This window comes from Ylistrum balloti, unplaced genomic scaffold, assembly GCF_031769215.1.
Source record: "Ylistrum balloti isolate Yb309-2 unplaced genomic scaffold, AGI_CSIRO_Ybal_v1 Utg369988, whole genome shotgun sequence".
Lineage (NCBI taxonomy): Eukaryota > Metazoa > Mollusca > Bivalvia > Pectinida > Pectinidae > Ylistrum > Ylistrum balloti.
This window is the reverse complement of record NW_026782072.1, coordinates 868,521-896,323: the sequence shown is the minus strand read 5'-3', so window position 1 is coordinate 896,323 and position 27,803 is coordinate 868,521. Positions and strand designations below refer to the sequence as shown.

The following is a 27,803-nucleotide window of genomic DNA, read 5'->3' as shown; positions in this document are numbered from 1 at the left end:
ATACCGAGATGTCAACAGAATCTCCATTCATCTCCAAATTAAAGGAAACATTGGCATGTGTATACATAAACATTAGTTTACTCAACGTATCAGGTAAGAAGTAAACAGTTTTGATGAAGAAGCATGAAATAGTGATGAGATTTTTCTTCTTAGATGTAAATATAGATGCAGATATAGAAAACCATTGATCTTTGATCTTGGTGTGGAGGAAGTGTAGCCAAATTCGTGGTCAAAGAAAGACTTGAATGCAATAATTTGTGATGGGAATATTCCAAAACGGCAATAATGTTATATTAGGTTTTTGTTTGTCGACTTTCACATGTATATAATATCTACTAATCAGATGTACTGTCTTCATCGTCCTAATACTGTATCACGTTTCTCCCTGGTGGTTCAGTGCATTAATAACGGGCCCACCAAAGACGTTCCGAACATGAAAGGTTCCATGACGACTCGTAGGCTTTTCGGAACTCCTCCCACCTTTGACTCCAATTAACAGCACAGCTCTTACGTATTACATCGTTATAAAACATTGTTTCGCTCTCGGGGTAATTAATTATAGTTGTATACGGGTCTATTTTCTCAAAAGAAGTTGGTTTTGGCTATGTATATATCAGATCTACAACACGTCATCACTAATTAGCAATAGTTATAAACCCGTATATATAGTTTTGTTATGAAGTCAGAGCAAATTGAGATCACAGAAATTGGAATTCGCTATAAAACTTGCACACAAACCCTCAAAGGACTCTGATCATGTATTAATCATATGGTCGTGAGATATTGGTTATGGCACTACTTGCCAGTTAGAAGCTTGGCACTATGAGATAAATAAAGTTGTATATAGCATTTAACAGTACAAAACCTACTCAGATTAATGTAAACTCCTTTCATCACCCACAAGAATATTCAGATGCAGCCATTTGATCCTTTTGAACATTATACTATATCAACATTCACCCAAGAGTATTCATACACGAGCTGTTTGTGTAACATGAAAAAGGCACTAAGACCGAACGCAGTGTTGCCAACAACAGAAACGTCCCTGCTAATGCCTATGTCTTTGTTTCAGTATTTTCAACTAATAGGGACATCCGTCGATACATCGATATTTGTCAATTTGACGCCACACCGAACGCAAGTCACCTTTGATAATGTTCACGTGAACTAGCGGAGATACCTCTCTGTATGGACTGAATTACCTGCCTTATTGCAACTTTTCTCTGTTCCGTATTGTAGTCAGCTGTTTTAGTGTGTCCCGCGCATCAAACCGGAAATTAGATCAACAGGAAATCGAATGTGAATTATCATTATTGATTAAACACTACCTTCCTGAACAAGATGTCGGCATTATGGGTTTCAAAATTTTAATCTATAAGTTTGTTCAGCTTCTTTAATGAATTGAACCGTTTAGATAGTTTTTTTATGTCCACATGCTTCCCTTATATCACGTTTAACTAAACGACAGGTCGGAAGTTCCGGTCCAAACTACAGAAAGTTCCAGCGAGCAAGCTGTCCAGAACGGGGAGGTCTATAACCACACTGAGTTTCACACACAATACCATAAAACGCTCACTGTGATCGCTATCGCGACTCCCACTGAGAGTAATTCACCATTACAAGTGTTAGTATGAATGCTGTGATTTCGTTAATGTCGGAAACATTTACTTGAACACATCCACTGGTTCGCGTTAATACCGTAGTTGTGTCTAGCTCTTTCTGGTGCCAACTTAAATGGCCTTAGACAAGTACTCTAACGTTTGCCAACTCAATGAAGAATAAATGTTGTAGCTATACTAACATACACAGGCGAAACATTCTAATATGAAAGTGTTTTGCATCATTAAACCTATCAATGCCAAAGTCTATTTTCATGATGCGAAGGAAAAACACAAAATTCTCAATTGAGATTTTTGATTGATTATTGACTTCCGTTTTCAAACTCCTTGTTTCCGGATAGCACATAAAAACCTATGTACAATTTCCCGCCATTAGACCCCGTGGAGGTCTTCTCTTCCGGTGTTCTATCAGCCACGTAATACAGCAGACGTTAATGTATTAATTCATTAAAGAAATGGCTTGTTCTTCTGCGCTTTATGGATTTAGTGGAAAGTTTTCTGAAGATAATTACTCGTAAACATAAATATCGAGATGTATGATCCAGCGATCAATAAATCCGTTATGCTGGGTTCAAGAGAGTGAAAATATCTGAAAATACTGTCAGGATATGAAATGGGGACATGATATCATATATATGTACGGTAGGATGATATGGGTTGGAGACGGATACAGTGTGGAAATATGACAAAGGTCATCGGATGTAGACATCATACCATGGGATACTGGTTATACGATGGATACATGACACGGGATCAGGATGGACACGTGATATAACCATGGAATTGAGACAAAGATGGAGAGAAGACATAATATGGAACACCAAATGGAGAAATAATACGGGACATTGGATGCAGATATGATACGGGACATGATGTGAAGACATGGAATTGGATATGAGTTGGAGAAAGAACAAGGTGTATGGAATAAAGACAAGAAATGGGACATAGGAAGGTGACATCACGAGGAAGATGGAGACAGCATATGAGACATTGATTTAGGACGTGATAAAAGACAAGAAACTGCGACATGGCACAATATATTGGATAGACACATGAGACGAGACATAGAACGAAGACACGAGATGAAGATATGAGACATGTGAATCCCGATGGAACGTGATTTGGAACATGAAAAACCATGATACGGGATATGAAATAACTATGTCCGGAATCATATTGACAGAGACCCTAACATTCGTCAGAAATAACAAACGAGAAAGAATTAGTCAAGATTCAAAATTATCATCTCGGTGAAATGTGTCAACCTACTTCCCACAATAATTTTGTTTTTGAAAAGACCCTGTTTCAACTAACGAGACATAACGAGAACAGCAACAAGATGTCCATACTTGTCACTCCCTGACGTGAGGTCTTGACATATTCCACTAATCTGTGTGACATATTGAAATTGGAAACCAATTCTGTGTTAATTGTGGTAGCAGATTTTGATTACGTAAGATTTTCAATTCTTTGGTTACTATTTTGATAAACGAAATTTCGGAACTCATGGAGGTATTGATGATGCGTGTCGTTGTAATTGCTTCACTTCCGGTTTGCTGTCATCAGCTGTGTAAAGTGCGTTATTTGACAGGATTTCTTTGTCATTTAACAAGATTCCGGATTTTGTGATATTTTCGTCGCTTGGTTCACAATAGGGTTAGCCTTTGTAATTATTCAAGAGCTAAACCCTGTCGTCAGACCTTATCTCCGCAGCTGCGACTACATAACGAACTGGTCACAAGTGATAGGAAAACTACGTGGCCATTTTAAAGTGTGACCATTCTGAAATATTGTGAACAATAATGCTACAATGCTTTCATGGTCCAAATAACAAGTACTTCATTACTTTTTTGACACTTTTTCATTTACTCATCGTTTTTGTTTCAGATCCATTCTAGTATCACAGCTGATATCCATTACAATCAGTGGTCGATCTTTCTGGATAAAAACGTCATATTAAACTACAGAGTTTAATCTGAAAAAAAAAGAAAAAATCAATATGGTGATTTATTTTTCACTGTTACGGTAACTTTATTGTGATATTGTTACTAACAGGCCCGTGTACCCTCCGATAAACACCTTTATTTCCATATCCTAATCTGTTGTCTTCTCCGCCTTTGTTTCGTGTGTAATTTAATGCCGAATCTGTATAATCTACATTATCCAGCGTTACAAATAACTCAGTTCCTTCATTTGTTGTTACTGTGTTATTTGTTGATAGTCACAAAGTTGTTCTGTTTATCCGTAAACAATCGGAAAATACCAACGTGCAGACAAAACCTTCACAATAAAGAATTCAAAATATCAACAAAAAATGGAAACCTATAATAAAATAAGAATATATGTCATATACAAGCAACGTCACATTCTGAAAATGAAAACTGGTGCAGTGGCAGCAAATCCACAAGGCATACTAACGAGTATCGAATATGTTGAACTTATATTGCACAAGGAAAGAGATAATTTCTCAGTGAGATTACAATGCCTACCGTATCTTTTTCACGTCAATTTTTATCTATCAAAACGTTGTCACTTTACGCACCAGAAGTCGACATCTGTCTAAGAAATCATGATATTGCGATTGAACCCTCAAATACCGAATCATTTGTGTATGCCTTAGTATAGAGACTCGGGATGTAGCATATATTGAGTTTGAAACAATGTTGGGAAAGAAAACAAAAGTAATCAAGTTGATTAAGGAGTGTGCATCATTAGTGGTGTCCTGTTGACTAGGTATATGTCGATACAGATCGATAGAGACTCAACCTGATATGAAAACAAAAACAGGTAGACCAGAAGTAGGAAGCTTGTTTTTAACGATATGCAAGCGGACATTTTAGGTGATTTTTTTGTCTTTCCTGGAAAAGAGTTCTCATATTGCAAGAGATAGATTGAGTTTGTATTTTGGTATCGTTGTGTACTTGGTAGAGGGATCCACCAGGTTTATAACGGATGGTTGATACTTCTTGTGCCTCGTCACAATAACACGGTATCTATTTCGGTTGCGAGTTATTTGTGTTGCTTTATTGCCGCAAAATAATCTTTTCCTTTTCATATTGTCGTAACAAAAAAAGGAGATCTAACCATAAAACGGAGCATTTTTGTTATTTCGTCGCAAAAAAGGCGACATTTAGTTCTGCTCGATCTGCGCTTTCAAATTTTCATGTTGAAAGAAGTTTTATAATTCGTCATTCGACATATTCTATATCTACCTTTTTGTATTTCGTAGTTGATTCTTTATTCAACGACTTTTTCAAAATATCCCGATTTTCGTTGTTGTTAACTTTGTTCTTATTTGGGAACGTGACATTATTTGCTTGGACTGCCCAAATTGATATGGCGGGTCTCGTCGATAAAGAAGAAGAGACCTAACCTTAGTTTATCATTCTTGTTCTTTTTAAGGTTGCTATATGATTCACTTTCTTGGTGAAATTCAGCCCATAGGTTTGTCGTAATTTTGCTTGCTATGTCAAATTCGCTCTGTAATGCGATTGGAAATATACACTCCACCAACATGAAGAATCATTAAACACAAAAAACCTACAAAATTCGAAAAAAAAAATGCATTTCTTTGATTATTCCGAACTCGACTTCTCGATTGCTACACTTAAGGTTCCTTACATCACTGAAGAGTCTAGGCAAGTGAAACAGCTGTCCGGTGTAGTTGAAATTATAGCTGTTATGTATGTCTTTTGTACAACCTATTAAAAGTATTTGGTAACGTTTCAGAATGGTGGTCTCATATAGAATTCACTGTTTATGACTGTACCTCAGACCTACAACTGTATAGTTCCAGTGAGAGTATCAACAGAAGGGGGAAAGGTCAACTCTCTCTAAAACTACAACTTTATCATTATCAGTGGATTTAACTCAGAAGCATATTAAGTTAAAATGTCGTCGTCAGATTTTTGCTTTGTTCGTTTTTTATGTGTAGGTGGGATTTCTTGATTAAGCAAGTCAAGTTTAGTAGTTCATTCGACAAGAACGATAATTTCAATGCCTGCAGACAGGTTTTAAATGATCAATTGCCTTTTCTTTTCTGTGTACACCCACCCATAGAAAATACGTATATTTTAGAGTAATATTTATCGGACACGTGGATCGACTTTGAATGCGAAACTGTCGTTAATATACGACCTCCTCGTCCCGAAATCATATCTCATTCCGTCCAGCTCCCACAATCCCCGGGACAACATTTGTCAGATCGCATGAACAGGCCAATCCATATTCCACATTCGTTTATACAAACACAGAGCTTTGTTAGAACTTTGTAATTCCAGAAATTAACATCTGAGTGTGTTGGCATGACTGTTGTGATACAATACCTATCTCATCGTGCTCCACGTTAGAAACAGTGGACAGGCGCTGGTCTGTCAAAATCAGTGGTTGTCCCAGTTTTATCCTAAGTTTATCTTCCTCGGGCCAAATGTGACGGTGGAAACCTGTTACAACTGTTTTTATTCGCACCAATAAATAGAATAGGACATCTGATCTCGTGCCTCTCCTCAAATAAGTTAATAACGAAACATAGAAAAAACGTTATTTTAGAATCCATTAAGTTTTGTACTTTAATATAAGCTTTCGGCCATCCGTTTCAGTTTCCGAGATATATAAAAATACTGTGTTGTTGATGTCAACTATCATTTAAAGATCAGCGGCAGATTTTTAATGACGTCCTTTACTCTGTGTTAAGAGTGTCGATACCTTCAGGGTATACTTTATCGATCTGTTTGTGTTTTTATTAATGTCAAAAAGTCAAAAACTAAATCACTTTGGTGTCGGCTTGGAAGATGAAATCAACTTTAGTGGGCAGATTTATATGTTTCCTAGGCGATAATCGTCAAAATCATTACAGAAACGTTTGAAGATAAAGAGTAGAGATGGTGAACTACATAGTATTCATAAACGATTCAGAAATCAATTAACTCGATTGTGAATATTTCAAAGCGTTTAATATTGGCTACAATAGCAGTGTAGGTGTGATTCCCTGTCCTCTGTCACACCAGACAACCACTGGTCACTTAAACATCGAGGTATATTCTCCGATGTTAATACCACACAAAGCCATTGTTTCATAATCAATAAATGTCATTTGAAGGTAATAAGCTTCGTAAATAGCTGTTTTAGTATCGGCAAAGGTCACCTCTGTAAGGTCTCGTGTACCAATAAACGTGTGTTGTGAATACAGAAACATAACACCCCGATTTAATGTCTCTTGTTTGTCACCTCTCTTATCACCGAGTTATTTACCAAATACTTTTTGATGTTTTGCGTGAACATTACATTAAGGAGATATGGTGGCAGGTTTTATTTTTCTACCACTCTAACAAACGTACTTTTTATGAAATTTAATGGAAAGATGTTCTAATCATTTTAAAATGCATTCTATCTCCGGACTCAGACTACTGTATCCTATAATAGTGCTGTAATCAGGATAAGTCATATCAAATAGAATACATTGTCCGTTTAGCTACAAAATTTAACGTGTCGATTCTTCGTTAGGATGTGTACAGATCGAAAACGCAATCGCTAAATGGACTATTCGAACCACTCCACATTTGGCAAAATTACGTGCTATTTAACACAATCTCACTGTTTGGGGTTCTTTAAACTTGTTGTCTTACCTTAGCTAAAAACAACATTATATACTGGGTCTTAGTGAATGTCGATAAAGTGACAAGTGACAAATCAGAGTTATACAACATGAGTAAGAATGGAGTAGAGGCTTGAGCATGGAGTTCAACTGGACTTCACTTAAAGGACGTGGAGCCCGTCCTACTCAAGGCTATATACCCACTAACGAGGCCTGTTATGTGGACAAATAAAACTCAGATCTGGAATTGTGATGGTCGACATGAAGGTCAAGAATGGCGAGGACAAGGGCAAGGAATGGAGTAGGACAACATTTGTTGTCGGCGAAATGGGGAACTGTGATTCGAGTGTTGCCTGTCGTAATGTAAATTTGTGATAGGAGGAAGTGTATTCCGCATCGAGACATCCATTTTATATAAGCAATCTCTCTAACACGACAGCATTAGCAACTAAATTGATGTAGAGGCCACTACATTGATAGACCAGATGTTCTTAGATCTAGAACATTATACGTTATCAAGTAATGGGAAGGGGGAGGGGCACATTAGGAGGAATTCTCTGAAGCTACGTAAACAGAAGAAGACGGTGGCCACATTCATACAATGTTGACTTACTACATAGGAAAAAAACAAATATCTTTTGTCCAAAGTTGAGGAATTGGCAGCATACTAGCGTTGGTACTGAAGGTCGTTTGTTGTCAAAATGAAAAGGATGGTCGCCGGCTAGGGGAAAAATCAGTCAGGTCATCGTACTAGAAAATGTGTCAACTTCAATATCTCGTAATGATATCGACCAATGAATGCTCTGAATACATCCGTCATTGATCATCTTCGTGGACTTCCGAAAGTCATAAGATGTTCAATCAGAAAGTGTTCAATAGTGGCAATCTCGGAGCTTCACAGAAAAATCATCAACATTGTAAGGAGTTTCTATGAAATGTTAGAGAAAGTAGCGGCATTCAATATCGCTTTCCAATATAGGCGAGGAAAAGACGGGGTCGTATATGTTTCTTCTTGTCGCAGTAGTAAGATCGGGACACTCCGGACAGGCAATCCATTTTTTTTCTATTCCTACGATCACAATGTAACAGCAATATCTAAAACGCCGAGTTGCTGTGAAATACAAACTTTTGTAGAATTACGAGAATCAATCCAGGGGAGGTAGCTGGGGAAAGTTGATAAGGAAAAGTGATTTATGTATTGTAGATGCTGTGTTTATTAGATAAAATCCAAAATAAAAATATATCGGTCCACAAATCATTTAGAGATATGCTGCTGATGCGACCCGTCACTCCTTAAACAATATAATGGAACGATAGAACCAAAGCCTGCACCCAGAGGTGTATTGTAACGTGATCATGAAAATAACGTCCTGCTAAAATGAAACAATGAACATGTGTATAGATGGTAACGGTTTGTATCATAACAAAACCTAGACCGCGTTTGATCACGTGCAGTTTAGCTTTTGGCGAAACATTGTCGTTTCCATCGACCCAGACATCTATCAAAAATAATCAAACGCTGAAACTCAACACGTAACCTTATTAAGACTTGAGTTACGTTGTCATATTTTGTCGGTTAGGCATATACAGAAATATTTGAAGTTGTTTTCGATACAGAACTATCGCCGGTGACAGTGATCTTTATAGTGTAACTCGGGGACTTGGTGTAGTCGGTGATTCAACAGCACGGACGTGTCCAATCCAAAATAGTCGTATTGAGAACAGACTGTTTGGTATAGTTTACCTCCTTAATTGTTTCACTGTGTCTTAAATGTCCACGGCCAATATACACGTGATATAGTGATGCTAGCAGCGACGCCATTACAGGGACCTAAGGTAATAAGAGAACTGTGGGGGCCTCTTCTCACCTTCAGGTGGCCTAGCGATGAGATCATGTGACACAGAGTTATTTCTACAATTCATAAAGCATTGTCTAGTCAGCTGTATACATCGTCAAGAAAAGTTCATCTTTAATGATGTGATGTAAATATTGTACCAAGAAGTAATACTAAAGAGGCGATAAACAGAAAAGATAGCAGATCTACATTTCCTTCTCATTGACATTATTGAGGAATAAGCGTTTTTAAAAAAACGTTAACAAACATCTTTTTCCTTACGATAGGTCACTAACTGAGATTGTAACCACCCCAACCATATCGGTCAACGGGAAATATTGATAAGGGAAACACGAAAAATTCCAACATAATCTTTAACAGACACAATGAGTTGGACTTCCCTATCTGATAAACCAGAATGGTATAACAGGAAGAAGGAAGTATTCTGGTGAAGGGGTAATTATTTGTTGGTTTTTTTATTACTATTAAAGTCATGTGTTTTGATGATCCTATACCGTACTTGTCACTTCAGGACTGGTACCGAGGTCATGTCTGTGTAAAGTTTGACATTAAAACATTTAAACGATTTCAATGGATCAGATTTTAACATCAATTTAAGGAGTTTCCAGATATGACGGATAATTTGTATACGCTTAGTATAGCTTTCTACAGAAAAAAAATGTCCGCCTAGCTTTCTACAGAACAATTCCATGTAACTTTCTAACTTTCTACAAAAAAAAATGTCCGCCTAGCTTTCTACAGAACAATTCCATGTAACTTTCTAACTTTCCACAAAAAAAAATGTCCGCCTAGCTTTCTACAGAAAAAAATGTCCGCCTAGCTTTCTACAGAACAATTCCATGTAACTTTCTAACTTTCCACAAAAACAATGTCCGTCTAGCTTTCTACAGAACAATTCCATGTAACGTTCTAACTTTCTACAAAAAAAATGTCCGCCTAGCTTTCTACAGAACCATTCCATGTAACTTTCTAACTTTCTACAAAACAATCGCATGAAACTTACTACAAAATAATCAATTTCTAACTTTATTTGGAAAAAATCGCCTAACTTTCTTCAGAGCAAATCAACTTAACATTCTAAATGCCAAATAATTTTCAGCCAATGCTGCTTTCAACAGAAAACGTTGACGTAATTTAAAAGGTACTTTCAACACCATCCACTGCAGGTCTATCTATCTATCTATCTATCTATCTATCTATCTATCTATCTATATATATATATATATATATATATATATAATTGTACCGTCAACACCACTGTCGGGATATTATCAAACGTACCGTCAACACCACTGTCGGGATATTATCAAACGTACCGTCAACACCACTGTCAGGATATAATCAAACGCACGTCAACACCACTGTCAGGATATAATCAAACGTACCGTCAACACCACTGTCGGGATATTATCAAACGTACCGTCAACACCACTGTCGGGATTAATCAAACGTACCGTCAACACCACTGTCGGGATATTATCAAACGTACCGTCAACACCACTGTCGGGATATTATCAAACGTACCGTCAACACCACTGATCACTGTCGGGATATAACCAAACGTACCGTCAACACCACTGTCGGGATATAACCAAACGTACCGTCAACACCACTGTCGGGATATAACCAAACGTACCGTCAACACCACTGTCGGGATATAACCAAGCGTACCGTCAACACCACTGTCGGGATATAACCAAACGTACCGTCAACACCACTGTCGGGATATTATCAAACGTACCGTCAACACCACTGTCAGGATATTATCAAACGCACCGTCAACACCACTGTCAGGATATAATCAAACGTAACGTCAACACCACTGTCGGGATATATTCAACGTATTGCCAACACAACTGTCTTGATATTGATGAACGTACCGTCAACACCACTGTTGAGATATTAACAAACGAAACATTAAAAAAAGAAGAATTTTGTGTATATCTAGTCATCTATGCGAAATTTTGGAGTATGGCGTTTAACATTATGACCAGAAATAAATGCAACGATGACAACTCCTCCACTGTCTGACGTTAAGAATGCTCTCTTTACAAAACATGTCATGGTGTGAGTAGAATGTTATTGATGAAAAACAGAAAATATTATCGTAAACTTGGTGCATATGTCCCGGGGCTTTGTTTTCGTCAGCAACGGTTCATACCTTAATAGCACGAGGGACTGCAATAAATGAGCGCGATATGAACTTTTCAATGTTCATTGGATTAGTAACATGGACATGATCTGTGATTAAAGCTCGTAGTTCAAAGACATTAGACATTGTTATCGCATTGGCCAGTGTAACACCCATTCTGCTGGTCTGTCTGGAGTATCGTGATTCAATCCACGAATCGATTATCATTAATCTGTCGAAACACATCCCTACCCCCCTCCCACCTTGGTATAACCTTGTGTTTCTATTTGTTTTAGCTCTAGATCTGGAAAGTATCGCATTCATTACAGTAGTCTTATTACGGGTTTTTATCACTGAATACCTAACGTAGTAATCTAATCGTTAACCGCTTAGGATGCTTCACGTGTTATTCCAAATATCGCCGACAGAGGGCGTGACGATAGCCCTGTTTGGCGCGCGATGTTTGCGAAATGATCCTATTTGCGCTGTTCTACTCTTACCATTTATTCGGATGATTGTAGGCTCGTGTGGAAATAAATATTGATCAACACGGAATATCCATTTATTGGGAACGTTTAAATAAAAGATATATCAATTGCGCCGCGAGATATGTGTTAAACCCCTACCAGTTGCAGCGTCGTATGATTTACTAGAGCACATTAGCGAAAGGTTTCACGTTGGCATTGCAATTATTAATGTTCGTGATATAATTTTTGAAATTATTGGCGATGGAACAATAATTCATTTGAACGTTTTCTGCTCTGTTGACGAGCCATTATAGAGAGAACATTAGTTTGAACGTTTGCTATCGACGCCCTGTCGCTATTCAGGATTCGGGTCCGTGATCGGCGATACCTGTTCTGTGTTGTTAAAAACAGTTGGTAGCTGTGTTAGGATCGCCATTGCAGATATTCAATCATATCCACCAACTCAGCGGCATTTATGAGTATTTAAAACAATTAGTGGATATTTGCACAGCGTCCCCGGCGACGGTGAATGGTAATGGTGCTCCATCAATACTGCTTCCTTACGGGACACGTAAATGGTAAACCAGCTTAGCAATTAAACACACGTTGATGACATATCAAAAGACACTAGAAGTTTAACAACATTTTCGAAACTCTGCAACACCTACAAAATAATTCCATGTTCCAAACCTATAGCATCGTACCACTATTCCAGCATGTCCCGGGGTTTGGGGTGGGGTGGATGTATGTTTGAGGGTTGGGGAGGGGGGTTGGTTGTTAAAATATTGATACCAAAATTTCTCTCAATAACCTGATAAATAAGCCGCATTCACATTTCCGTAAGGTATCCTCATTTCGAAGCTGTGTTATTAACTACGCATTCTAAGGCCTAAATTGAGCTTCCCTTAGATCGCCATTTAGCGAAAAATGTATTGATGAGAATACGAGAAAATATTGTTCGTTCTTAAAGAACCTCGTAGATTGTTTAACGTTACTGATTAAAATGATTGTTTTGCGTCTCTTTTCTGATAGTATTCTTTTATTTCCCAACAATTGTTCTCTTTCGTTATTTCCCAGATGTCTCTAACAGGTCTCGCAATTTTTCTTGTTATTATCTTTTCCCAATCCCTCTTTTAGAAAAAAATATTCTTTCTAATACTTGTTTCCACTCCGAATCAAAAGGTGCTCAATGCTTTATTTTAGAGACAGTTTGTAGAAGATGTCAGCACAACGAGATGTCACAACCATCTTAGTACCTTGATAACTGACTATTGCGAGCACCACAAAGCGATATTATTAGAAGGCAGTCGTATTCAACGTGTTACAGTGTACTACCGACACCTAAAGATCGGTATATGGCATGCAGACACTATCAACTATAAAACAAGGGACATGTTGAAAACCAAACCGTGGGATATATTGTCACAATCTACACCACTACGGGAACATGTTGACGCTATCAATACCAGGCCGGTGGTATTTTTACACTAACAACACTAAACCAGGGCATAGTGGCCAGACTGGAGACATTTTGAACACTAATAACACCAGACTGGAGACATGTTGACACTATCAACATCAGACTGGAGACATGTTGACACCAACAACACCAGACTGGAGACACGTTGACACCAACAACACCAGACTGGAGACATGTTGACGCCAACAACACCAGACTGGAGACACGTTGACACCAACAACACCAGACTGGAGACATGTTGACACCAACAACACTAGACTGAAGACATGTTGACGCCAACAACACCAGACTGGAGACATGTTGACACCAACAACACCAGACTGGAGACATGTTGACACCAACAACACTAGACTGGAGACATGTTGACACCGACAACACTTGACTGGAGACATGTTAACACCAACAACACCAGACTGGAGACATGATGACACCGACAACACTTGACTGGAGACATGTTAACACCAACAACACCAGACTGGAGACATGTTGACACCAACAACACCAGACTGGAGACATGTTGACACCAACAACACCAGACTGGAGACACGTTGACACCAACAACACTAGACTGGAGACATGTTGACACCAACAACACTAGACTGGAGACATGTTGACACCAACAACACCACAGTGGGGACATGTTGACACCAATAACACTAGACTGGATACACGTTGACACTATCAACACCAGACTGGAGACACTGTTGACGCCAATAACACCAGACTGGAGAAACGTTGACACCAACAACACTAGACTGGAGACATGTTGACACTAGCAGTACAGCACCAGGCTGGAGACACATTGACACCAACAACACTAGACTGGAGACATGTTGACGCCAACAACACCAGACTGGAGACATGTTGACACCAACAACACCAGACTGGAGACATGTTGACACCAACAACACCAGCCTGGAGACATGTTGACACCAACAACACTAGACTGGAGACATGTTGACACTAACAGTACAGCACCAGACTGGAGACACGTTGACACCAACAACACTAGACTGGAGACATGTTGACGCAAAACAACACCAGTCTGGAGACATGTTGACACCAACAACACCAGACTGGAGACATGTTGACACCAACAACACCAGACTGGAGACATGTTGACACCACCAACACCAGACTGGAGACATGTTGACACTAACAGTACAGCACCAGACTGGAGACACGTTGACACCGACAACACTTGACTGGAGACATGTTAACACCAACAACACCAGACTGGAGACATGATGACACCGACAACACTTGACTGGAGACATGTTAACACCAACAACACCAGACTGGAGACACGTTGACACCAACAACACTAGACTGGAGACATGTTGACACCAACAACACTAGACTGGAGACATGTTGACGCCAACAACACCAGACTGGAGACATGTTGACACCAACAACACCACAGTGGGGACATGTTGACACCAATAACACTAGACTGGATACACGTTGACACTATCAACACCAGACTGGAGACACTGTTGACGCCAATAACACCAGACTGGAGACACTGATGACACCAACAACACCAGACTGGAGACACGTTGACACCAACAACACTAGACTGGAGACATGTTGACACTAGCAGTACAGCACCAGGCTGGAGACACATTGACACCAACAACACTAGACTGGAGACATGTTGACGCCAACAACACCAGTCTGGAGACATGTTGACACCAACAACACCAGACTGGAGACATGTTGACACCAACAACACCAGACTGGAGACATGTTGACACCACCAACACCAGACTGGAGACATGTTGACACTAACAGTACAGCACCAGACTGGAGACACGTTGACACCGACAACACTTGACTGGAGACATGTTAACACCAACAACACCAGACTGGAGACATGATGACACCGACAACACTTGACTGGAGACATGTTAACACCAACAACACCAGACTGGAGACACGTTGACACCAACAACACTAGACTGGAGACATGTTGACACCAACAACACTAGACTGGAGACATGTTGACGCCAACAACACCAGACTGGAGACATGTTGACACCAACAACACCACAGTGGGGACATGTTGACACCAATAACACTAGACTGGATACACGTTGACACTATCAACACCAGACTGGAGACACTGTTGACGCCAATAACACCAGACTGGAGACACTGATGACACCAACAACACCAGACTGGAGACACGTTGACACCAACAACACTAGACTGGAGACATGTTGACACTAGCAGTACAGCACCAGGCTGGAGACACATTGACACCAACAACACCAGACTGGAGACACGTTGACACCAACAACACCAGACTGGAGACATGTTGACGCCAACAACACCAGCCTGGAGACATGTTGACACCAACAACACCAGACTGGAGACATGTTGACGCCAACAACACCAGACTGGAGACATGTTGACACAAACAACACCACAGTGGGGACATGTTGACACCAACAACACCAGACTGGATACACGTTGACACTATCGACACCAGACTGGAGACACTGTTGACACCAACAACACCAGATTGGAGACATGTTGACACTAGCAGTACAGAACCAGGCTGGAGATAAGTTGACACCAACAACACCAGACTGGAGACACGTTGACACCAACAACACCAGCCTGGAGACATGTTGTCACCAACAACACTAGACTGGAGACATGTTGACACTAACAACACCAGACTGGAGACATGTTGACACTATCAACACCAGACTGGAGATATGTCGACACTTTCAACACCAGGCTGGAAATATGTCGACACTATTAACACCAGACTGGAGATATGTTGACACTATTAATACCAGGATGAAGACATGTTGACACCAACAACACCAGACTGGAGACTTGTTGACACTATCAACACCAGACTGGAGACATGTTGACACTATCAACACCTGACTGGAGATATGTCGACACTATCAACGCCAGACTGGAGATATGTCGACACTATCAACAACAGACTGGAGATATGTCGACACTATTAACACCAGGCTGGAGACATGTTGACACCAACAACACCAGACTGGAGACACGTTGACACCAACAACACTAGACTGGAGACATGTTGACACCAACAACACTAGACTGGAGACATGTTGACGCCAACAACACCAGACTGGAGACATGTTGACACCAACAACACCACAGTGGGGACATGTTGACACCAATAACACTAGACTGGATACATGTTGACACTATCAACACCAGACTGGAGACACTGTTGACGCCAATAACACCAGACTGGAGATACTGATGACACCAACAACACCAGACTGGAGACACGTTGACACCAACAACACTAGACTGGAGACATGTTGACACTAGCAGTACAGCACCAGGCTGGAGACACATTGACACCAACAACACCAGACTGGAGACACGTTGACACCAACAACACCAGACTGGAGACATGTTGACGCCAACAACACCAGCCTGGAGACATGTTGACACCAACAACACCAGACTGGAGACATGTTGACGCCAACAACACCAGACTGGAGACATGTTGACACAAACAACACCACAGTGGGGACATGTTGACACCAACAACACCAGACTGGAGACACTGTTGACACCAACAACACCAGATTGGAGACATGTTGACACTAGCAGTACAGCACCAGGCTGGAGATACGTTGACACCAACAACACCAGACTGGAGACACGTTGACACCAACAACACCAGCCTGGAGACATGTTGTCACCAACAACACTAGACTGGAGACATGTTGACACTAACAACACCAGACTGGAGACATGTTGACACTATCAACACCAGACTGGAGATATGTCGACACTTTCAACACCAGGCTGGAAATATGTCGACACTATTAACACCAGACTGGAGATATGTTGACACTATTAATACCAGGATGAAGACATGTTGACACCAACAACACCAGACTGGAGACTTGTTGACACTATCAACACCAGACTGGAGACATGTTGACACTATCAACACCAGACTGGAGATATGTCGACACTATCAACGCCAGACTGGAGATATGTCGACACTATCAACAACAGACTGGAGATATGTCGACACTATTAACACCAGGCTGGAGACATGTTGACACTATCAACACCAGACTGGAGATATGGTGACACTATTAATATCAGACTGGGGATATGTTAGCACTAACAAGACCAGACCGGAGACATGTTGACGCCAACAACACCAGACTGGAGACATGTTGACACTAACAACACCTGACTGGAGACATGTTGACACTAACAACACCTGACTGGAGACATGTTGACGCTAGCAGCACCTGAGTGGGGAGAATGTTGCTTCGTAAGGCACTCTGTGGTAGTCAATTCATAACCAAGAAAAACAAGATATAGTTATGAAATAGAGACAGGTCTGGGGTTACAAAAGGAAAGCGCGTGTATGAAAATTTTGATTATTGTAGCGTCCAATTTAGAAACCTTGGATTATGAATTACACATGTAGTTAAGTGTGGTTAAAAAAAGATTTAAATGTAATCGCTAGAATTATCTGTAGCGCGGCAAAACTTGTGTTTACTAGTGTTTATTTCTACACATCAACAGTATCAGCGGTGCAGTCCTGGGCCAACATAGATACATACCTACAATGGTATACAACACTGGTTAGTCAGGGGCTATTTAACTCTAACATACAGATCGAAGATATCCAAGGCTAAAACGCTTTAATTAAATCTATTCATTGCGTTGAGTTGAGGATTTGAACAAAGGGCCGAGGCTGCCGGCGAGAGGTTCCGCAAATTATGGCATGTCAATGCTTGTAGTGCGTGTAAAAGATCGCTCCCTTTTTTGAAAGAATTCGGCATTTAAGTCTCTGTCATAATAGCGGAATTTGTGCTACTGCTTAGCTGGAAAATAGGAATTAATTTGGTCGGAACCATTTTTAATCCTAGGTGGAAAATAATTGCTAGATTTACAAATACCCGTGTGAAAAAGGTGATTATTTGTAAAGGAGATTAGTGCGGATAAACTTTTTTATACGGTCAAAAGATTTACAAGATGAGTTTGTTCTACCTCCTAATAAAATACATAAAATAAAGTTATGAGATGATGACTTAATTGAATATATCTGATATGTATAAGCTAATGAAGGTAAGTCCTATTATACTCAGCCGTCGGCATATGTAGCGATATCATCCACGATACTAATTAACTACTGTTGACCGTAATCACCAGGTTTATTAGACCAGCTTTCTCATACAGTCAAAATCGTTCCGAAATTTGTAATGTGCACCATTGTTATAAAAAGCGAGATTTTATAGTTTCAATTTTGTGTCGTCCCAGCCACGATAAAAACACATACAGATAACGTGTACATGAATGACTCTCCCATCAATATGGACCACCAATGTAAGAGATGTTACTAGGTAATACTGCCATAGACGTAGCAGATATAGAATTACATACAAATGTACCTAATCAATTTATACATCAGATGTGACGTAAAATGTCTGGTATTTCACGTTATGACAAAAATTTTGAAATTCCATCATCATCCTTTTTTTTAGAAATATAAAAAAAATCTTGCATAGCAATGTTGCTACGTTAGGAATTTGATTGACATGTCGGACGGCGTTCACGTGTCCCCAGGGTAAATGTTTCCCGTACAAATCCCGGTCTGATTATAGATCATCGAACTGATTGATAGCCTGACACGCCAGCTATACTGAACAGAACACACATTTACTGGTCGGCTACGCTAGCGCTTTACGCATCTACAATAATTGTTTTTTTGTTTTGTTTTTTGTTTTATTTATTTGTTTTTTATCTTAATTATAGAGACACATAAATATGTTTATAAGAAACAGGGCAAGACCCATACACACCGGTATTAGAAAATTTTATCATTGAATCGAAACGAATTTCCATCCAATATTCTGGGAAAAAATGTAGCTATATCTGGGCAGGGACGTCTATCTGTGATCTGGGCTGAGCAGCTTGCTTATTGAATTATATTGATTCAGTAGTATTTCTTTCATCTAAAACATTCCGATGAAATGATAAATTGAATGAAGTATATGTGCGCGTGGATGAAAAAAAAACTGTAATTGAATTAGTTTACATTAGATGGCAACCCACTACGACGGAAATATCTTCTTCGCGAATTAAAAAAATGTGAAAAAAGTCAGAAATCAATTGATTTATCAGACGATACGTAAATTGACCTTATTAGTTAATTGTACGGTAGATGCGTGTAACTTGTGTCCAATCCTGCTGCTTAACGGCAATAAAATATCTTTAAACTAAGTATAAGATGGTCTTATAATTCAACCTGTATCAAACAGTGCTGATCTATATTTTCAGTTATTAAAGATAATTATGCGAAGGTAAAGAATAAAATGCTTCTAGTTTTTCTAATGTACATCTTAACGATTCGAGTAATAGAGTACTCATTGAAGAATTTTGAGTAACATATTACATTTGAAATATTCCCCACATCCAGAGTATTTCCATCATAAACGAAAATAGTTACAAGTGTCATGTGTATCACACAGAAGACACTGATCGAATGTGTGGTAGCATAAACGATATTTTCCGGTTTGGTCACTCTAGCTGTCAAAAAAGACATATTTGACATTTTTTACCGCACTATGTGTCATGAGAGAGGTCACTTGCTTTTCTGCAAACATCTGTTCCGAAAAACTGAAGTAACACATTACTGATTACTTCTATTCGAAATCTAAATTTTGAGTTTGATGTTCGTACAGTAACGAAGTAAATTTAACAACAGCGTACTCCTTGGTTTCTGCTACTGGTACAGTAGCGCCGTAAACCTGTGTGTATTGCAGTGTGTATATTAGGCTACAACACGACCTGAACACCCCTCTCTAAGCTCCGAGTTCATTGGTCCGGTCACTGACATGCGCAGACAGCAGCACGTGTTCATAAACAAATTTTCATGAAAGAGGGATCACAGAACTATATAGTAGTGACTTGTAGTTTGGAATCTAACCCTTCTTAACTCAGGTAGTTTGCTACAGAGCTCAACGCTTGTTAACATGGGAACTGAAACTAACAAAGATGAGCGTAACACGCCAGAATATTTAGCACAGTTACTAAAAGACAAGAAACAAATTCAGGCATTTCCGAATGTTTTTGTACACTTGGAAAAACTTTTAGATGAAGGTAAGTTCACGTGAAGCTTGAAAACGTGCGAATTTCTTGGTGTTTCTCGCCACAAATTTCGCAGAATTTGTTATTGATAATTCGGAGTGTTTATATTAATTGGCACGAACGGAAAACGAATTGGAAATTACTCGTGTCTGTGAATTCTGATGGTGTATCTTACTTGGGCCTGGCCCACATGGAGGGGAACATGTCTACCCAAAGTTTTTGGACTAAAAATAACACTAGCAATTCACTTCGGAAAAGTTACTAAATTTCTCTTAAGTTGACTTTATGTTATATCAACTTTGAGTTTTTGCTAATTTCTAATGATTGCGACCAAATTCTGGGCTATTGTGTGGGGAGTTAGCTACATATTCACCGCATACCTACACAAAGCGAACGGCCCAGATTTTGGCAGCCATTTTGAAACTTCTCCCAGTCACTGCACACAGCTTGGAGTGTTTTTACACTGCGTGACTCATTCTTACTTCTTGATTTAAAGATTTCTCTGATTTTCTTTAAAATAATAACATTCTGACACCGGACAGTCTCAGTTTTGAGTGATATCAACCCGTAATTCCCGCGGTTTCCCTTATCTCCAGATTGTAAATATTACCTGTTGATAAGGTATGATAAATTGGCTCAACTGATTTGCTCAGGTAGGAAAAGGTAAAATATTTGTTCATACGCGACAGAAAATGGTTGAAATTTATTTTAAGCTAAAATAACAATTTTCCTTTTTTCAGTTAATCTTGAAATTGATAATGTGCAGTTTGATGACACTTAACTTTACAAATTGTCTTAGAGGTTGTTTATTACGTTGAACAAATGATTAGACACTAAATTATGAACGGGGTCGATTTATGAGTAAGTGGCAGGTTAAACAGTTGTGTAAATAATAATGATGATCTCGGGAAATAATTCTGAAATCTGTGCTTTAAACAAATCTCATGGTAGGCCTATAATCAACTAATCAATAGAAAATTTGTCAAAGAACACTCTTATTTACATTAACATGATTGGATCAATAATATGTATTGCACGTTTTGTTGGGTTAAATGCCTGGACTATTGGCTTATATGTGTAACCTAGGTTGGCCTATACCCATGTATATATGGTTATTTAGGCTGTTCATTGAGCTACTGTATGATGTATACTATTGTAGTAATATCTAAAATTGTATTGAACATTTTTACATACTAAGCAGCATCAAATGACCATGCACCCTTTTCCCTATTGAAATCACCTGTCCACAGCACGGGATGTTTTAGCATGTCTACCTCTTAACCAGTCCATCATTTATGCTTGTCCGTCACTTCTGGTAACACTCATATGTCTAATATTTATTATCTGCATCTCTCTTGCTTGATTGTCAATTTTTTTGCGACATGTTGTCCATCTGAAAGAAATTGACAAAGGTTTGAGTTTGTAAGAAAAAAGTATGGGTGCAAATCACGTCACATGAATTATTAATAACCTAGTTTTCATTAAATGTATTTCTCCAATATACAAGAGTCTTTCATCATTTAACCTGTGGTAGCTATTTAGAGTATTTTGTGTAAAAAAGTAACATTTTTCCCACCATATTTTACATGTTCTGTACCATATATAATGCAGTCTTCGGTGTGCCAACATCAGAGCACTGGGTTACCATCTAATCTACTAATATCCCTCCCTATCAACAACTATTTACTTGTTGTTTGACACCCATTAAAGGAAATACTCTTGAGAAAATTGTGATCCCAATATGAGAAAAAAAGTGTTTCCAATGAGGAGGATGGATTTACGAGTGGCCAAAGTGCTGAAATTGTTGGTGATACTTCAACATAAAATATCAGCTACACAGAACAGTAACAGGTATGGTAAAACATGTATTTTGATGAATTGTGGCAGATAAATGTTATTTTGAATTTTGTCATTGTTTTGACCAACTTTAAATTTGAAAGCTATACTATGCAAATACTATCCCTTTGAAATGTTGTCATTGTGTTTATTCAGCATTAAAAAAGGTGGACTAGTAATTATCATTTACATACATCCTCCAGTTGTCGTGGAGATACATTTCCCAAATACTGGTATTGGTATACCAACCTTTGTAATACAACGTACAGCGTGCAAATTGATATGATGTGACTTTTTTGTGTTTGAACAACGATCTGCTTCACAATTGGATTGGAAACATATCGTGCAACTCATCATGGATTTACTGGGCTTAGATTGACTGCAATCAACACGGAAAGACGGATACTGATGCATTCAATATGCCATTACGGATAACAATTTAGGAACTCTCTTTATGGGATGTTCCAGGTTGCTCTGTTCAAGACTGATCATCGAAGCTAAATGTCATGATGTGCATTACATTGGAATGATATACTGCTATAGATTTTATTACACATGTTGTATATTTATTGCTGAACATAAATGAACTTTTAGAAAAGGAATTCATGTGAAAAAGGTAAAGGTTAAGGTATTACAATGACGTCTGTAGAAAAAAAGTTGAATATTATGCCTTTTAAAACCGATCCCTTTCTATGTATCAAAACTATATACTACAGAATATTTACATACATAATAACTTCCTGAACTGAGCCGACTTAAATTATATTATATCAAATTATTTAAAATTAGATCGAAAGCAATTTTGCAGTATTAGTCTTGCAGTCTTTTTAATTTGCTTTATTTCACAAATCATTTTTTTAAATTTGATTCATAAGACACATGCTGTTTGTCAAATTTAGACCTAGGATGTTAAGATAAATCTTCATAGAAAAAACACAGACTTTGAAATCTTGAAAATAGATCACATTCTAGAGCATTGAGCTGCTGACATTGGCCTAGTGTGATTATTGAAAGATAAGCCTTGCACTGGCAGTATGTAATGGGGAGGATTTGAGACTCCATGTGAAGAGGACAGAGACAGGCTTTGTAAGTCTCCACTCTATGGCTGTGCCTGTTGGCCTGGAAGGGTGAATAATCGGTGTGTAATTACAAACCTACACAGATACTATATATTTCATACCCCATTGCACAAGAAGACCTGACAGTACCCATTCCAGATCAAGGTTGAGTGGAAAATCACAAAAACCTTCCTGATAAGTGATACTACAACATTTATCTCTGGACTAGTCAGTGTTATTTAAACATTCTTTCATAGATGTGTTTTAAAACTAAATACAAGAAAAATTACGCGCCTTTTGTAATATTGCACAACTTTACACTTAAAACTTTTTTTGTTAATATTGTTTATATAGAAATGTCGTTTGGATAATTACTTGTTATAGTGTAAAGATTGTAATTTGAAAACTGTTCACATGATTATTTCAACTCCTGCTTTAAGTTTTTTATGTGACTCACTGCAGGTGCATACATTGTAACTAATACCATGTGTATACAATATCTGCTTTGAAGTTAAAACATTCTTATGATAGTCTTGCGTCTGACATATGAAAAAATAGGGATATGCGTGCAGGATTATTTAAGGTTTTATACAGGTTCAAGATCACAACCAATGTTTTCTGTCCAATGAATATTGTGATAGACCAAATTTTGAGAGTTCTGCTTGTTGAATAGAGTAAATGATCATATATTGGCAAATCTTCATGTTCAATGTTTAATTTTGGACTGCCATTGTCTGCTATTTTAAAATCTTACCGTTTGCATTGTCATGTCTGTTAGGACTCCTTTCATAATAATCATGAGATTTGACAGTGTGATGTATTTAATACTTACAAAACACTAAAGTTGTCACTTATTTTGACATCAAATTGATGAACTGGTTTTCATTGTTGGACTACCACAGGAATCTATACTTGTGCAGGGTAACTGTGAATTCCAGGACAGATATCTAGATATGTTTGTGGTTGTGATTGTTGTAGCAGTCCGTCTGAAAGCCATTCTACTGCTATACACAGAGCTGTTCACAAGATCAATACACATTCACTGGCATGGTCAGGAATTTGGTTTTAAAGTTCAAAAAAAGTGTCAAGAAGTTGAAGAATTGGTAATGTAGTTAAGAATTACTATGGTTTGGGTTCTGGTATTTGATGTGCACTGAACATAAATGTGCAATTCAGCATCGATTATTTGATACTGAACTTTTTGCAAGGAATTAAACATAAATATCATGCAGAGGTCATTGATGGAGAAATCACTATAACAGTATCCTACCTGCAGTCTGGTAGAGGAAGGCTTATGAAAACAATTATTTTAACAGCAAATGATATATTGGAAAGAATTAGAACCACATGTCAATTGACCAAGGCCGCTGTAGATCGGCACATTCTTACTACAAAAAGATCTCCATCAGCAGTAAGGCTGGTTGTAGATGCCCTGCTGGGCTGGCGGCCTGTTGAGGTTTCTGGCCTCCTGTGTGTGCCAGCCCTTCCCAATCTGGAGCATGTGGAGTTCCCACAGTCCTCATTAAAAGGGCCATGTGGGACTGGTCAGAAAGTCTCGGGGAGGGGGAGAGGATGTCAAATCATATATCAGTACATACATGTGCTGAAATTTAGAAATTGAGCTATTTTTGTATTGGATTTAAAGGGAACCTTGTTGACAATATAACAATATTTCAATTTGTAAACATGGCTGATTCAGATTCTTTATGAAAGTTGCAAGGGTTTTGTTATTTTGGGAACAAGTGACATTGCTCACTTGAAATCTTTTTCTTGGTGAAAGCTTTAAAGAGATTGAAATGTATGAGTCTTTTAAACTTGTTTGCAGTTGGTCAATATAGAGAGGTTCACAGAAATTGTCCAGGTTTATGAAGAGGGGATTATTTACACCTGTAACCATTTAAAGACTACTTGATCTAGCTAGGTAGCAGTGTTGGTGAAACTTAATTTGAGTAGAACCAATTTTTATCAGTCGTCACTCTAGGAACCGATAATTTTTAGTAGGACGTTGTTTTGAAAATTATGAATCATTCTAACAAATGAGAGTCTTGCTGTCTATTTCAGTATTTAAAGAAAAGATATTGAATCCATTAGAAATTACTACCTTGCTTGGTGTACAAAGTTAATGTCATATTTCGACAACAGTTACTCGTCCTATAGCCTGGGGACTACAAGGCTACCAATGAAGACAGAAAACTGTACCTGTATGTGGTGCATTACAAGAATGATGTAGTGCAGAATAATTTGCAGGTGCAGTTATTCACTGACAGGCTAAAGAGTTTTATAGTTCTTGCATCTCCAATCTCCAGCCAAATTAGCAGGAATGATGAAATTGTTCAAAGGAAACACAAACAAAGTTTAATGACTGAACATTAGGGTTGTGAGCCAAGATGTTATTTTGAATCAGATTTATATATTTTGCCGAGTACTTCTGAGATAGTTCTGGTGCTGGCTACTGTCTTTATGTTAAAGGAAGGTTATTAACAGGACAATTGTATACAGTAATATTCTAGGATTGGTTTACCTTTACGAAGAGTTCAGAAAGAAGAGATGAGGGAAGAGCAATGGAAATTGATACAGCTTGTATATTGTAGGACCACCATGATGTAGACATCATTATTTCTGTACAGAGTACTTAAAGCTTGTGAGGCATTTTATCTTCATATTATTCAATGATGCAACATTCACCTTGGGTAAAGCATACATATTACATGCAATTTTACTTCTCAAAAGACTTTTGTTATGATATATTGATGGGAGGAGTTCACAGCATATAATACCCACAGTATATTGAATGGTTCACTGGTCGTGTATACCCGATATAAGTTGTATGTGAATTCCTGAGCACAAATCACCCAACTTATTCAGGTTTCACTTCCTTTTGCATTGGGAGTGTGAAACTAATTTCAAACAAAAATTTGATGGAAAGGCAATGGTAGTTGATCGTTTTGACTTTCCTTAAGAACCCTGGTTTCCCTCCTAATGGTTGATATATACATCAAACTGAACTTTGGACTCTTCTTTGTTAAAAATGTAAATTGGTAATCATGTTTTCAAGTTCAGACTTAAGATATTCTTTCCCGACATAAAGTTTGGAGTATAAAACATAAGGAAGTACAAAAGAGGTCTTTATGACTAGCTTAGAAGTTCCTTCACAAGTTAACGGGTTTGCAATCAACTTTGCAATCAACTCAAGCTGTTTGACATTTTTTAGCAGTGAAAAAAGGAAAAATGAGGAAACAGCAGGGTACTGCTGATCATAAGCAGATGTAGAGCTGTGTAAGTATGAGGGCACCTGCAGGAGGTTGTGAAGTCCTGTTCCCCCCACTTCAGAAGAAAGGGATCAATCTTCCCCTCACCCTTGCCTCTCTGTCAGCAAGGAATGTGCCCTCTCCCCTCCCTGCCATGCCAACCAATTTGGCCATCCCAGCCAGGGTGTATATATCCTGTGTTTATCATCAGCGTCTCTGTCCCAGGTCACATGACCATTGTGGATTTAGATGTCCCAGATCATGGACGTGCTTCATTGTGAGGCCTCTGTCCAATTTGTGTTCATTGTAAAGTCTCTGTCCCAGGTCACTTGTCCTTTGACAAGTCTGTCTGGTCTATTGTCAGGTATGGAATCTGTGTCCGAAGTCACATATTTATGGTGAAGTTTCTGTCCCAGTCACATATCCATAGTCTCTGTCTTGCCACATGTCCATGATGGAGTCTCTCTTTACTTCAAGTTGTATGTTGGAGTCCATATCAACTACTCTATCTGCCTATGTAACTTAGTAAATTATGTCTTCATTTGTAAGCGTTAGAGGTGAATGGAATGATTTCCCTTGAAATCAGCATCGAAGATCATCATACATGGAGTTTCCATAATGATTTATGTTACATTTCAATGCTTGGTTAAAATCTACACCAAATGTTTGGTAACATGCATTGCCAGTTGACAGACATAGGTCTCCGAGATAGATCTTTGTGTAAGGAGGCACTCTAGCTAGTACTCTTAACTAAAAACATGCATCCATCATGGATATAGATTGCCTAGGTCCCAATGATCATACAACATCCTGACACATTTGTGATTTATTTACTGGTCTGTTACATATATATAGTATACCTCCCCATGAATTCATGACTACCGAGACCAATAAACTCCAGATCACCAAGTCAATGTCTATTGATTATTAATAATAGTTGCATTGCGTTTGGTGTTTACAAATATTCGTAACACAATACTTAGCTAAAGGTGCAGTCTAAATCCCTTTATTTTTCAAATGTTTAAGTTGTTCAATTTCTGTATGAAATTTTACACAAGATGGAAGTTAGTGATTTTTGTAAAAAAAATTTACGTGATCAAGTCTCCGTAAAGTCTAGCTACAAGCCTGAGACTTGAAATATGTGTTCTTTGAAATACAGTACTGAAAACAGTGGTTCTAAATGTGATGAATGACTTGTGTCAAGACGTAAACTATTTACGCATTTCAAGTGACTGCTGATCCCAAGAGGTGAAATGTAGATGTAAATCACCTTTATGATTATGCTAGTGAAAGAAAATAGCAGCATAAGAAAATTGGTTAGAGCACAAGTGTTAGAATATTAGGTCTCTGTACGTAGAGGATCTTACCTGAGAGTAATATGGGCACAAGT

At 38.4% G+C, this 27,803-nt stretch overlaps 1 protein-coding gene across 3 annotated transcripts in view; it reads left to right on the top strand.

The window, feature by feature from the left end:
• The first annotated feature begins 20,090 nt into the window (after positions 1–20,090).
• Positions 20,091–27,803, top strand: part of LOC132547914 (KH domain-containing RNA-binding protein qki.L-like) — a 34,649-nt gene continuing 26,936 nt past the window's right edge. For all 3 annotated transcript variants that reach the window (XM_060211722.1, XM_060211720.1, XM_060211721.1), the window contains exon 1: positions 20,091–20,283. In XM_060211722.1, the coding sequence (XP_060067705.1) occupies positions 20,157–20,283 (127 nt within the window). In that variant the 5' untranslated portion in view covers positions 20,091–20,156. The remainder of the gene's footprint in view (positions 20,284–27,803) is intronic.